At 45.9% G+C, this 12,269-nt stretch overlaps 1 protein-coding gene across 6 annotated transcripts in view; it reads left to right on the forward strand.

Moving 5' to 3' along the window:
* The window catches only part of SASH1 (SAM and SH3 domain containing 1), a 242,493-nt gene that overhangs the window by 215,370 nt on the left and 14,854 nt on the right, over window positions 1–12,269 (forward strand). For all 6 annotated transcript variants that reach the window (XM_034669264.1, XM_034669262.1, XM_034669263.1 and 3 more), the window contains 6 exons: window positions 65–208; window positions 3,208–3,343; window positions 4,113–4,282; window positions 4,994–5,203; window positions 5,909–6,059; window positions 10,387–10,500. In XM_034669264.1, coding sequence (XP_034525155.1) covers window positions 65–208; window positions 3,208–3,343; window positions 4,113–4,282; window positions 4,994–5,203; window positions 5,909–6,059; window positions 10,387–10,500 — 925 coding nt within the window. The remainder of the gene's footprint in view (window positions 1–64; window positions 209–3,207; window positions 3,344–4,112; window positions 4,283–4,993; window positions 5,204–5,908; window positions 6,060–10,386; window positions 10,501–12,269) is intronic.

The raw sequence follows: 12,269 nt of genomic DNA on the forward strand, positions 1-12,269 counted from the left end.
GTAATATAACCTGTTTCTGGGCTTCATTTGTGGTTAAAGATACTTACAGCTCTTTGTTTTGCAGAGTAAAGAAGGAGATTTTGTGTACAAAGAAGTTATCAAATCACCCACTGCCTCCCGCATCTCTCTTGGGAAAAAGGTGAAATCAGTGAAAGAGACAATGAGGAAGAGGATGTCTAAAAAATATAGCAGCTCTGTCTCTGAGCAGGTATGCACCTCCTGAGCCAAGAGCCAGGCCGAAGATGATCAGTCTGAGATCTGATACGGTGCTACATATGGTGCATGGGCATTAACCAGGCTCTAGGACCATTTAGTTCATGGACACAGAAGTTCAATAGAATTTATTCAAAGATTCAGTAAGTGTTTACAAAGCGCTTAGAGGGGGTCCATGCTCAGTGTTGGGGATCCACGATTCGGTCCCTGTCTTTTATGGACGCGTGAGAAAAAGACTTGTAAAGAAACGATTATTCCTTAGGGCCATAAGCGATGAATTTTATTTGTGGAAATAGTCCTTGCTACAAAATGGGTGTTACCAGAATCAAAGCTAAAAAAGATGCTCGAGTTTCCTTAGCAGACTTAAAAAAAAAAAAAAAGGTATAGCAGAATTTGCTCGAAAAGCTCATAGCAAGTAGACTTGGAAAGTCTTCTGGCTGCAGGGCTGTGCACGAGAGGTCCTTTGTGCAGGGACGTTTTCACTGACTGGGCCTCCCTGTGGCCATTAAGACAGCACAGCATAGACCCCCTCCAGTTGTGTAATTTCATCAGGAGAAACCTGACCAGTTCCTGTCCTAATTGTGTGGGTGGAGGGAAGAAAGGCATTGGGAGAGCTGGGCCTTGAGGTGATCTTGACCATTTGCACCTTTCAGCATTCATTTTGTAGTCTGTTGAAGCACCTGTGTATAAGAGGTTTGTCTACTTGCAGTAGGTAACGCTGCTTTAGCTACCAGATAAAAACAGGCAAAGCAGACATTTTTGCTCAGCTGCTGCCCTCTGGTGGACATAGTAAGCTAACATTCAAGCATCTCCCTGTTTGAATCCCTGACCACCTACCAGCTAGCCAGTGATCTGCACTGGGATTCGGACAAAGCCCACACAGTGGCTTCAGCATATTACAGTGGTTCTCATGGGGGAGCGGAGGATTTTGTTTCCACTCCAGTCCCAGGGCAACTGGGGCTATTTTTGACAGTCGCAGCCCGGTGGGGGTGGGGTGGCAAGGTTGCTACTGGCATCTAGTGGAGAGAGAATGGGGCTGTGGGCAAACATTTTACAACAGCTCCCCACAATAGTCATATATAACTCAGTATTGTATTATGAGAAAGTTTAGTCGACATGCTGACAGTGCTTGGGCTGAGACATTCTGGCTTGTTAGACCTCCAGGAGAAGTCTGGGCTGCCTCCTGTATGTCTTCTCTCCACAATTATTTTCCTAATTTGCCCCCTGGGCTTGGGGGCAACAGCAGTTCTCTCTTTCTGCCCAGCAAAGAGGCGAACTGTGCACACTCCTATGAAGCGGCCATCATGCCACTCACTGACAGCAGCACCGTCAAGTTCAAGCCCTTTATTTAGTTTGCTTTTCCCATGAATTCCAACATCCACTACAAGCTCCTGTACAATTACATTCTTAGTGGGGTTCGGCTTTACAGATCCGGAGCATAGAACTTTAATGTCATTTTGAGCCGTTTTCTATAATCTTACTACTATACAGCAGGCTGTAGGCTTAGTTCTCTTTTTTAAAGCAGTCATTTCACATAAGTGGGGGGAAAAAGGAATAAATGACCAGTATAATGCCTGAGAGAGAAAACGAATGTTGCAAGGTTTTGTTTTTGAACATTTTAGTAGAAATATCAACCGTTACGGTAAAGATCTTTGGTGTGTGCCCGGCCCCTGGAATAGTTCCTGTTCTTATAGGTAATCAATAAGTATATGGTGAATAAGTTAGAAAAGCGTTTGAGGACATACAGTATCAGAGATGTATATTTCATATTGCTGTTTCTCAACATGTGTGTTTTCAGAAGTGTTAAAAAAAGATAACTGGCCAGATGACTTCTTTGAGGATTCAGAAAGAGGAAGGAGAATGTGTGCGGGAATCCACAGTTGGCCACTTTGGTTACTTCTCAGTGATGACACCTCTGTCTGTAGTTGTTTTTGAGGTGGTTTGTTCACTTTGCTTGGCTGTGAAGCACAGATGTGTTTTGGGGGCGTCCTGGCTGGCTCAGTCTGGAGAGCAACGGGACTCCTGACCTCAGGGTCATGAGTCAAGCCCCACGGTGGGCATAGAGCTGACTTTTAAGAAATGTGTGTTAGATCGGGCTGCCAGGACTATTGTCCTTCAGTGTTTACAGGACCCGCAGAGTCACGTTAAAGCCCTTCTGCTGATTCGGCAGCATGTAAATAACAGGTTTCGTTTAGATGGTTTTGTGCTCACGTGGCTATGTAATATGCCAGCAAGTGGTCTGTTCTGGCAAGTAAACCGTTCTGACTGAGAACTTTGTGAAGCATGGTACCGTCTGTCCGTAGAGCACCCTCAACCACGTGAGCATGCTGTACTTGTACGTGCGAGTGAGCTCTGCCGAGCCGATGCTGCACGGCCACCCCGACAGGGAAAAGTACTGCTGAGTCACTCGGGTCAGCACTCTGACCCAAAAGGGACTTCAGAGCTTTCTACTAACCACACACAAAGGAAGTAAAAGAAGCAAAAACCAAATGGTGACACACAGAAATTTTATTATAGACAAAAACAAAAAAAAAATATTTTTGCTATGTATCTGTATTCTGAATTGGTATTTCATTAGCTAATTTGAAGAATTCATATAAACAGAAAAAGAATCTCCTTTTTTTTCCCCCCTTTTTTTAGGTGTGTTTCTGGTAGATTGTACTTGATCTGCATTCGAACTCCAGCTTTATCACTGGCCTAGTGACGATGCTAGAAGTCTCTAAGCCTTCAGTGAAATGTCCTCAGAGGTAGATAGGTTTTTGTTGGAGATTTCAAGAGTATCTATTTGAGCATGAAAAATGATTGAGTTACATGAGCCACAACTGTAAACTTCAGCAAGGGTATAGATTAAAAAGGAGGAGAATATTGGGTACAGAATCAAATATGGGTATGAAAATGGATGCGATTGATTTAGCGGAGGGCTAAATTGCCTCAAATCATAAAAGGACACCCATCCACTCTGATGCAACTTAATGTTGTTGAAACCCATTTCAGGACTCAGGCCTCGATGGGATACCTGGCTCCCCTCCGTCTTCACAGCCGGACAGTGAACACATGGACAAGCCCAAGCTCAAAGCCGGAGGTTCCGTAGAGAGTCTGCGCAGTTCCCTGAGTGGGCAGAGCTCGATGAGTATGTCTGGTTTGTCATTATACGTGATTGCAGCTGGAGTCAAGATCAGCCTTTTACTGAGTGTCAGAGTCAGGCAACTTAAAGATGAGTCAGACCAAGTTCTGACCCTCAGGGTGCTATTAGAGACAGACCTGCAAAATATGTGGGCCCAGAGTCCTATTTGTTCAAGAGCAGAGGTACAGCAGGGGCACAAAAGAGGCTGTGATGAATTTGGATTGGAGAAAAGAGAGAAAGCACCTCAGAGGAAGGATCTGGAGAACAGAGAGAAACAAGTTAAGGGGAAAGGTTCATGAAATGACCAACAAAAAAAAAGAGATGGGGGAAAAGAGAATTAGAAATGTCACACGTAACAGGTGCCATTCAACCACTCCACAACTCATGGGGGTGTCAGCTGAGTGGTATGGGGCAAGGGCGGGGGGGTGGGGGAGAGCAATTTAAAGCACCATTTTCAAAGCAACTGACTTCTCTGAGTTTCCTCATCTGTAAAATGGGGTAAAACAGTAAGCCAGAGAGGCTATGGACTGTGGAAGGCTTCTGGTGTCCTCCATTAGGGAGTCTGTGTCACCCAGAGTCCCCAGTCTACTTAGGTGGTTAATTAGGGATAATAGAAAATTCAGATCCCCTGGTCTCCTAACCTAGTCCTGCTATGGTCCTGACATAACGCTTGTGGTTTGTCCCTTAGTTTCCTGATCCGTGATACCTTTCATGCCTTTAAGCTTTGCTGTGCAGGAAGTCTGCATTTACCCTTGTTCCTATTTTTCCTGTGCAGGTGGTCAGACAGTAAGTACCACTGATTCCTCGACCAGCAACAGGGAGAGTGTCAAGTCCGAAGATGGTGATGATGAGGAGCCCCCCTACCGGGGCCCCTTCTGTGGGCGCGCCAGGGTGCACACCGACTTCACGCCTAGTCCCTATGACACAGACTCGCTCAAGCTCAAGGTAGGTCTCCACCTGGCCTCAAGCCGGCTCTTTGTGGCTTTAAGAGATCATCTGTTTTCCTTGCTGTTGAATGCTGGGCTCTTGTGGTGCGTACTGGCCAGTATCTTGGCTACGGTGATAAAGTGGTCTCCTCTGTACAGGAAAACAAAACAGAGACCTAGCTAGCATTTAGGACAAAGGTAGATCTTGTGTTACTCCTCTGTCATCCCCCAGCCCTTACCTGTGACCTCAGCTTCCTTTTAGAATTCCTGTTGCCTTCCACCCTCCAGTTCCTTTGTCCAGCTGAAGAAACCTTACCTTCTTCTCTTTGTGACTGACCAGTGATGTTTAACAGGACAGATGGAACTGCACACAATGTATGAAGCGGTTACAGAACAGGGATCATGTAGCATTTGCTTGGTGGGAAATCTTTCTCTAGGAAGTAGGAGCTCTGAATGACGGCCAGGCGTCCCAGGTGCCCACCTACTCATAAGCACCAAGGAAGACCTGAGCCACACTTCATCTCATGGTGCAGGGGGGTGGAGGGTAGGAGACCTCGGGCCTGCATGGAATCTGGCTCTCTGCGACGCTCCCAGTTATGGATAGTGATTTGTAGAACCCTGATTCTGGTCTTCAGTAGTTTCCCATCTGCGTGATGAATACATCTAACTGATGCATGGTTCATGCCTAGAGATGGATCTAATGGAAAGATCTTTGTTCCCTGGGCCACAGAAAGGAGACATCATTGATATAATCAGCAAGCCACCCATGGGCACCTGGATGGGTCTGTTGAACAACAAGGTTGGCACATTCAAGTTCATCTACGTAGATGTGCTAAATGAGGAAGAAGAGAAGCCCAAGCGCCCCACCAGAAGGAGGAGAAAAGGAAGACCACCCCAGCCCAAATCTGTGGAAGATCTCCTTGATCGGATCAACCTGAAAGTCAGTTTCTTTCCGTTCTAGTCATGCATGGCACCCTATTGCCTTCTCATTTTCCTAAATTAAGCAAGGGCACTTTCAGGGAAGAGGAGCAAAGCCAGCCGTTACTAGGATGAGTACCCATTACTCTACAGAAAGAGGTACCAGTATGCTAATGCTGCCGCTGACCCCTGCGGGGGGCCGCACAAGTCCCAGGGCTAAGTGTGCTACGAGCCCCAAGAACAGCTTTCAGACAGCTGTGAGCTTCAGGCTAGTCCCAGGAGGGGCTGTGAGCCGCACACCCCCCCACCCAGTTACTCCCAGGACCTAGCGCACTGGGCCCACAGAGGTAGATTGTTTCCTCCTTGCAAAGTCTCTTGCTCCTGAGGAAATCACAGGGCTTTGAGTGGATTTCAGTAGCTCTGTACATGAAAGAGACGTGCCCTCCCCAGTTCGCTGTGTGGCCTTAAAGTCATCAGTCAGGGCAAAGGCGCAATTAAAATGCACACCCATGGAGTCCATATCTCCTTCACCCGTGGTGAATGAGACACCCTGCCTGCCTGCCGGGCTCTGCGACTGGGGGGTACAGAGGAAGTTATAAATGATCGTTACCTGTCTTCCAGTTAGATGAAAGGGACTGTGGAAAGAGTTCAGGGGTTTGAGGCTGGTGCTAGTCACGTACCATGAAGCTGAGCTTGCTGACTCACCGGCGTTTTCCTTCCCTCACAGGAGCACATGCCCACTTTCCTGTTCAATGGGTACGAAGACCTGGACACCTTTAAGCTCCTGGAGGAGGAAGACTTGGATGAGTTAAACATCAGGGACCCAGAACACAGGGCTGTTCTCTTGACAGCAGTGGAGCTGTTGCAGGAATACGACAGTAAGTTCCTCCCAGCACCCAGGGGTCCCTCGTTAGATCAGCCGCATACTTGGGTCCCTAGAGTCACTCCTTTGGTCCTACTCTGTCCAAAGCTAGCATCTGTCTTGTGTTCTGTCATGTGGCACAAAGGCATAAACTCCCCATGTAGCCCTTCTGGTTGAGGAAGAGCAAAAGAAAACCTTACTGCTGGTCCCTTTCCTGGCAGGTTTCTAGGTCACTGAGAGCAGTGATTGAGAAGTGAGTTACGTGTTCTCCACGGCAGAGGCCCCCTCTGGCACTCTGGGCTGCGCAGCCGCAGCAGGTCATCGTGGAGGCTGACGCGCTGGGAGTCCTCCCCGGCCCTGGGCCAGTCCCTTCTCAAAGCACTCTGGAGTTGTTTCCTTGTCGAATGGGAGAGTTAATGAATCAGTGACATTCATCAGCTTCCACTGAAGCAGCAGGAAATACTGGAGGTGAATATGGAGAGCAGAGAATTCCGTATTGCACATTCTCAGCCGAGGCGAGAGCTCATTTTTATAGTCCATGGGCAGAGTTCAGTAAGCTCGCAGCTTTTATGAAGTCTGTTTGAATACACTGTATCCTCTGCTCCATTAACCTAGTGTTATCTTGCTCTTTATTCTTCAGTCTGACATCAAAAATACCCCTGAAATTATTCATCACGAGGGGAGTATCCTTTCTAGTTATTGAATTCAAATGCATTTTCTTTCAAGTGCTCTGCATCCCCAGCGAATAGCATTTCTGTTACTAAAAGACAAACCAAAACCATGGTTAATGGTGGTGGTGGGGAACATTACTGAATGTATCAGGCCCAAGAGACATGGAAGCGAGTGAGTCAGTACAGTTAAATTCACTTCTGCTTAATCGGTCCTCCCTCTAAATTAACTGATAAACATAGAGGACCACACACCATCAGCTAGATGTCTGAACCCTAGATAAACATACTGCCTTCAGGGATAGATTTGAACAGAACTGTGCTCCATAGTTAATACTACCTTATAGCCAGGTCTCTTTGGTAAGGGAGCTGTCTCTCGAGGAAGGGGGCGTGTGGCCAGGCTGTGGACAGAGAGCCTCCTGGCCCAGTGCCTGGTGTGGCCAGCCAGCTATATTAATGTCAATTAATGTTAAATCATCTACTCTCCTGGACCACATCTGCTCTATAAAATAGCTCATTTGCTCTTCCTCAGCCACCGAGAACAGCTGGTTTCCAAACCCTATCCATTACATTCCTGTAGCATTCAGAACACAGGAGGAGCGGAGCTAAACCCTGAGGATAAGACAAGATGGATCTGCGCTTAGTCTCTTTCCTGCCACGTTGGCTCAGATTCATCGCCCCTCCCAGGAGCATGTCCTGAGGTTTGCACCAGGGAATCTGCCTATCGTGATGCATACTCAGAAGTCTAAGGAGGGCTCTCTGCTTCTTTCTAAATACCACTTCCAGTCTATGCGATGCCCTTGCTTAGACTATCCCTAATGCATAAAGTAGCCCTTCCTTTTCCTGGTTCTCAAACAAATGCTTCGGGGGCTCCGAGGTGCCTATGAGTGCCAACTGTCTAGGTCCAGACCTATCCTCAGATTATAAGATTTTACATTCAGTGCAGTTAGATTGTGTTTAGGAAGTAACTGATAACCTAAAGGACACCACAGATTTCTGTCAAGCTAAGTTTCTATGCACTAGACCGACCCAGAGATCTACTGAGGTCTGGGATACCTTCTAGCTCAGCCACCCCCAAGAGCTTTGCTTGGCAGTCAGACCTACCAGTCTCTCTCATTGCACATCGGTCATGGGGAATGCAGGCCTTTGTACAGGGTTCCATTCAGAAAAGACTCTGTCTGATAGCATTTCCTACACTGACAGCAAAACCACTGTCCTGGGCCTGCCAAATAAAAGCTCTTTTTAAATTATTTTAATAAGAATTTTAATTGGCAATTATTTCTAATATACAGAAAAGTACAGAGAAAAAACAAATCCACATATCTACTTCTTAAATCCAACTAAAGCTAACATTTTGGCATATTTGCTTTAATTCTTTTTTAAAGAAATACAAGTAACCGTTACAAGCTCACTGAAAGGCCTGCTATCCAAGAATTCCATTCCCTCTTCCTTCCTGAGGTAACTGCACTCCAGAAAGCGGCATGTGTCCTTATGCACAAGCATCTTCTGATGTTTCACTATCTCCCTATCTTAGCATATTCTTCCTCCCTGTGTCTATGTGAGATGAGGGAGGGCTTTAACCCAGAGTCCCTTCAGGCCCAAATGGGGTTTCAGCCCTCCAAACCCAGTCCTCCGAGCTTATTTGACTATGAGAACTTTTATGGTTCAAGCTCACCTTCTCTCTTCTCCTTTGTACCTTGGCATTCATGCTAGTAAGTGGGGGAAAGGATATGGCCTTGAATCTGCAGACCATCTAAGAGCTCTCCCTAATGAAGGAGGGTGAGTTACTTGGTCAATACTGGCTTTTAGTGTTAGGGGCTTTTCCTAAACTTGATAGTTGGAGTCTTGCTAAGTAGCTGCTGAATGGATCTTTCAGGAAGTGACCAGAGCCCCTCAACATAGGCCTCAGACTGTATCCTCTGAACTGGCTTTCAGGCAGTGTGAGGCATCCCTTCTCCCCCCCTAACTTCAGGTACCCTGGCTGTGTCTGGTGAGGCTGGCAGCCCTGAAGACACAGTCTGCATTTTCATACACTGATGGGGACAAGTGTTCTCTTTTATTCCCGTTGGTCAGCACTTTGGAGTCTGTTTTGGCTGAGGCGGTGCACTGAACTGTCTCGCCAAGGACAAACTACATTGATTCCTCTTCCTGGGTTGTAACTGATAGCTCAAAGCCTTCATTTTACATGTATCATTTTCCTAAATAACATACTAGATGAGGACAAAGGCTACTTCAAATCCACAGACTCTTCCACATAATGAGGACATCACTCTAGAATGTTCTACTTTTTGTGTGGGGGAAGGTGAAGGTTTTGCTGTTGTGCTTCCAATTAATTTTTCATTAGTCTTTTTAAAAAAATAGCACTTCTTAATTTGAGGTTCTTCTTTAAGGGCTTACTCTGCCATGATTAGTGTCAGAAAACGCTTTCCATGTGAGAAATGCAAACAGGAAATGGAGAGCGGGCAAGAGGGACAGCTGGCACACTGCGGAATGGCAGTCATCTGCCTTCCTATTTTTTAATGACCTAAAAAATGGCATCACATTTCTGTTTTTTTTTTTTCTTTATGTATGTGGTCAGGGGAGGGGCAGTGAAGAGAAAGGAAAATAAATTAAAGCCATTTATGCAGAAAATGTTTTCTTGGTTTCTGTTTTATGTGACCAAGTACTTTCTCTGCATAGTAATACAGAGATGTTCTTCATGTAACCTCGCTCCCATGTAAGGCCTTATGTGCCCTCTTCATAGAATGTGTGGGTGACGTGGCTGGGTGATGAAGTCCCCTCCCCCTTATTTCTTATGTGACTGACTTTAGGCACTTTCCCTGGACAGCAACACCAGGTACTTCTCTTCAGAGGCTTCTTTCAGACACCCACGTGAAGAGTGTCCATGGCTCTCCGTCCAAGTTAGAGGCTTCCTGAACTTTTCCTGTCTTACCTTTGTGTACGGGGACTAGAAATGCTGACCCCAAACACACACAGAGAGGAAAGAAAACCTTTTAACACCACAAACAACAAAAACAAAAGGATTTAACGTGTGCCCCCATCAGGTTAGGGGTTCAAGTCCCCATCTGCCAGCTTTACTCCTGTTGAGAGAACACAAGAGCCAGTGCTTGTCACCAAGACCTAAGAATGCTCCCAGATTGTAATAAAATTCAGTATTTCATTTACCATTTACTTTCACATTGGCTTCCAAATTGGGAAAACTGGTGACAACTTGGAAGACAAATCTTAAGGTAACCTGCGTGTGAAGGGGGCTATTCACTCTTGGCTTTCAGTCCACGGTACCGTCTCTCAGAAAGCTTCCCTGACTGCTCACACAGTGCTCTGAATTCTCCTTCCTGACTGGCCTGAAGCCAGAGTCACCCTCTGGGTAACTGGAAAGACACAACCTGCAACTACATACTCTCCCTCTGAATTTATCATCACCTCTGAAATTATCAGTAAACCATGAATTTATTATCTCCACCTGAATAATACCATATTTATTATACCTTATGCAAAATATGTTCTGCTCTCCTCCATTCCTTTTTATTTCATTCACTTTAAAACACTTCTCTTTCAGAAGTTCAAGGCTTAAAAACGTTTGGGGATAGCAGGATAAAATAAAGATTTGGTTGACTTTGAAACTCTGTTTTCCCTTCCCTTTATGATTCTGTGCTGTGTGTTTACCTTCTCTAGGTAACAGTGACCAGTCAGGATCCCAGGAGAAGCTGCTGGTGGACAGCCCGGGCTTGAGTGGATGCTCTCCCAGAGACTCGGGATGCTATGAGAGCAGCGAGAACCTGGAACACGGTAATGGCCACACAGATAATTACGAGTGCGCCTTCATAAGCAAGCCATTTGGGTCATTTATGACTCTTTTCTTCCTCAGCCCGAGAAATGCTTTTGGGGATACTGGTAATAGGGAGAATTTTTCCAGGATTACTGGTGCTTAATTAAGATTCTTAAAAAGCCTGAGCATCTCTCAAGAAACTAGGCAACAGATGTTTTTGAGAATTGAGTATAGTGATCTTCTCAATCATCCATCCCAGTTCGCACATAAATGGAGAGTGTAAGACACTTGTGTGTCAGAGATAGGACCCTCAACTTCCCGTTGCCCTGAAGCTCTTAGCACCTGAGCCACAGGGTAGATCATGAAAGGAGCAGTGGGGTCTAGAACCAGAAGTCCTGGTCCTGGGGGTCTGAACCCTGACTAGAGCATCTACAAGCCCAGGATTTTGGTCAGATGACTTCATATCTCTGAGCCTCCTCATCACTGAAGTAGTAAATGACTTTCTTTCTCACAGATTGTTCTAAGTGCAATGATACGTTAATACCTAGCATGTATTAGACCTGGACCGTGAACTGGGCAGTCAGCCCAAGCGCGGCGGCCCTTGGTGTTGGGACACTGCCCAGTGGAGCAGGCTTATTCTCTTGTGGCTCACGGTCACAGGCACTCCTTTGATGAACAGAGAGATTCTGTAGTACATCAAAGAGGACAGTGCACAAACATCCACATTCATTCTGAAATAAGTGAACAGACTGACTTTATCCAAACGGCCTCTGCTTCCTTTCTGTGGAAGCTACATCTCTGAATAAATACAGGGTATAGGGTTCTATCTTAAAATACTACAATTCTGTTTTGTTTTTTTTTTTTTAAAAAAAACCATCTCAAAACTTCAGGCTAGCTAGATATCCCCCAACTACCTACGTCTAATATGGTACTTCCTTCTCCCTCAGCGAGCATGACTGGGGCTCCGTGTTATGTCCCCAGACTTCACATCAGTCGGCCAGGCCCACGCATGGTCTCCTCACTGGAATATTAGAGAATATGTTTTTGGCGTGATTTGGAGTATGGAGTGCCAGACTCACTGCAAATGACAAACACGGTCTGAATCTGTGCTCCACTTATAATAGATCCTTCATAATCATACACACACAGAAGATGTTCAATAGATAGGTTTTGGAACAACAGGATCAGCCATAAATTTCACTTGGAAAAGCAGCATGACAGTATACGAGCAAGGATAAAACTGCCAGAAGTCCACCACTCACACCAGAAAGCACTTTAAAAGCAAGATGTTTTCAAAGTCAGTGTGACTTTTTTTTTCCCCCATCTTTTCTGCCTGGTCCACTTGACTGTTAAGAACGTGATATCTCTGCTACGCCCCCCCCCCCAATTCAAATCTTAAACCAAGCTGTTCTAGTTCTCGCTAGGAAAGTATTTTCATTGACTGCAGTGATGAATGTGAGGTGGGTTTAAAGGAGCCAGTGCTTGTTAGGCAACCCATAAGCCTTGGTCTGTGGCATCCTGCGTGCCTCAGGGCCCCCAGGGGCTTGGCAGCCACATACAGGGTGGGGCCGTACCTGGCCTTGGCCTTGAGGCACCTCTACACTTCGGCTTTGATCTTTTTATAAATGAAGCTTCAGTAAAAAGGATACTCTTGCTTTGAAAATACCTGATTTTAAAAGTACGATTTTCTGAAAAAGGAGGAATCTGTTACCATTAGGAACTTGGCAATCATCTGTTCCTTTCTGACCTCTCCTCTTAGTCCGCAGTCAGTCTCTACTCTGCTCCTCCT

Source organism: Ailuropoda melanoleuca, chromosome 10 (assembly GCF_002007445.2).
Source record: "Ailuropoda melanoleuca isolate Jingjing chromosome 10, ASM200744v2, whole genome shotgun sequence".
NCBI lineage: Eukaryota > Metazoa > Chordata > Mammalia > Carnivora > Ursidae > Ailuropoda > Ailuropoda melanoleuca.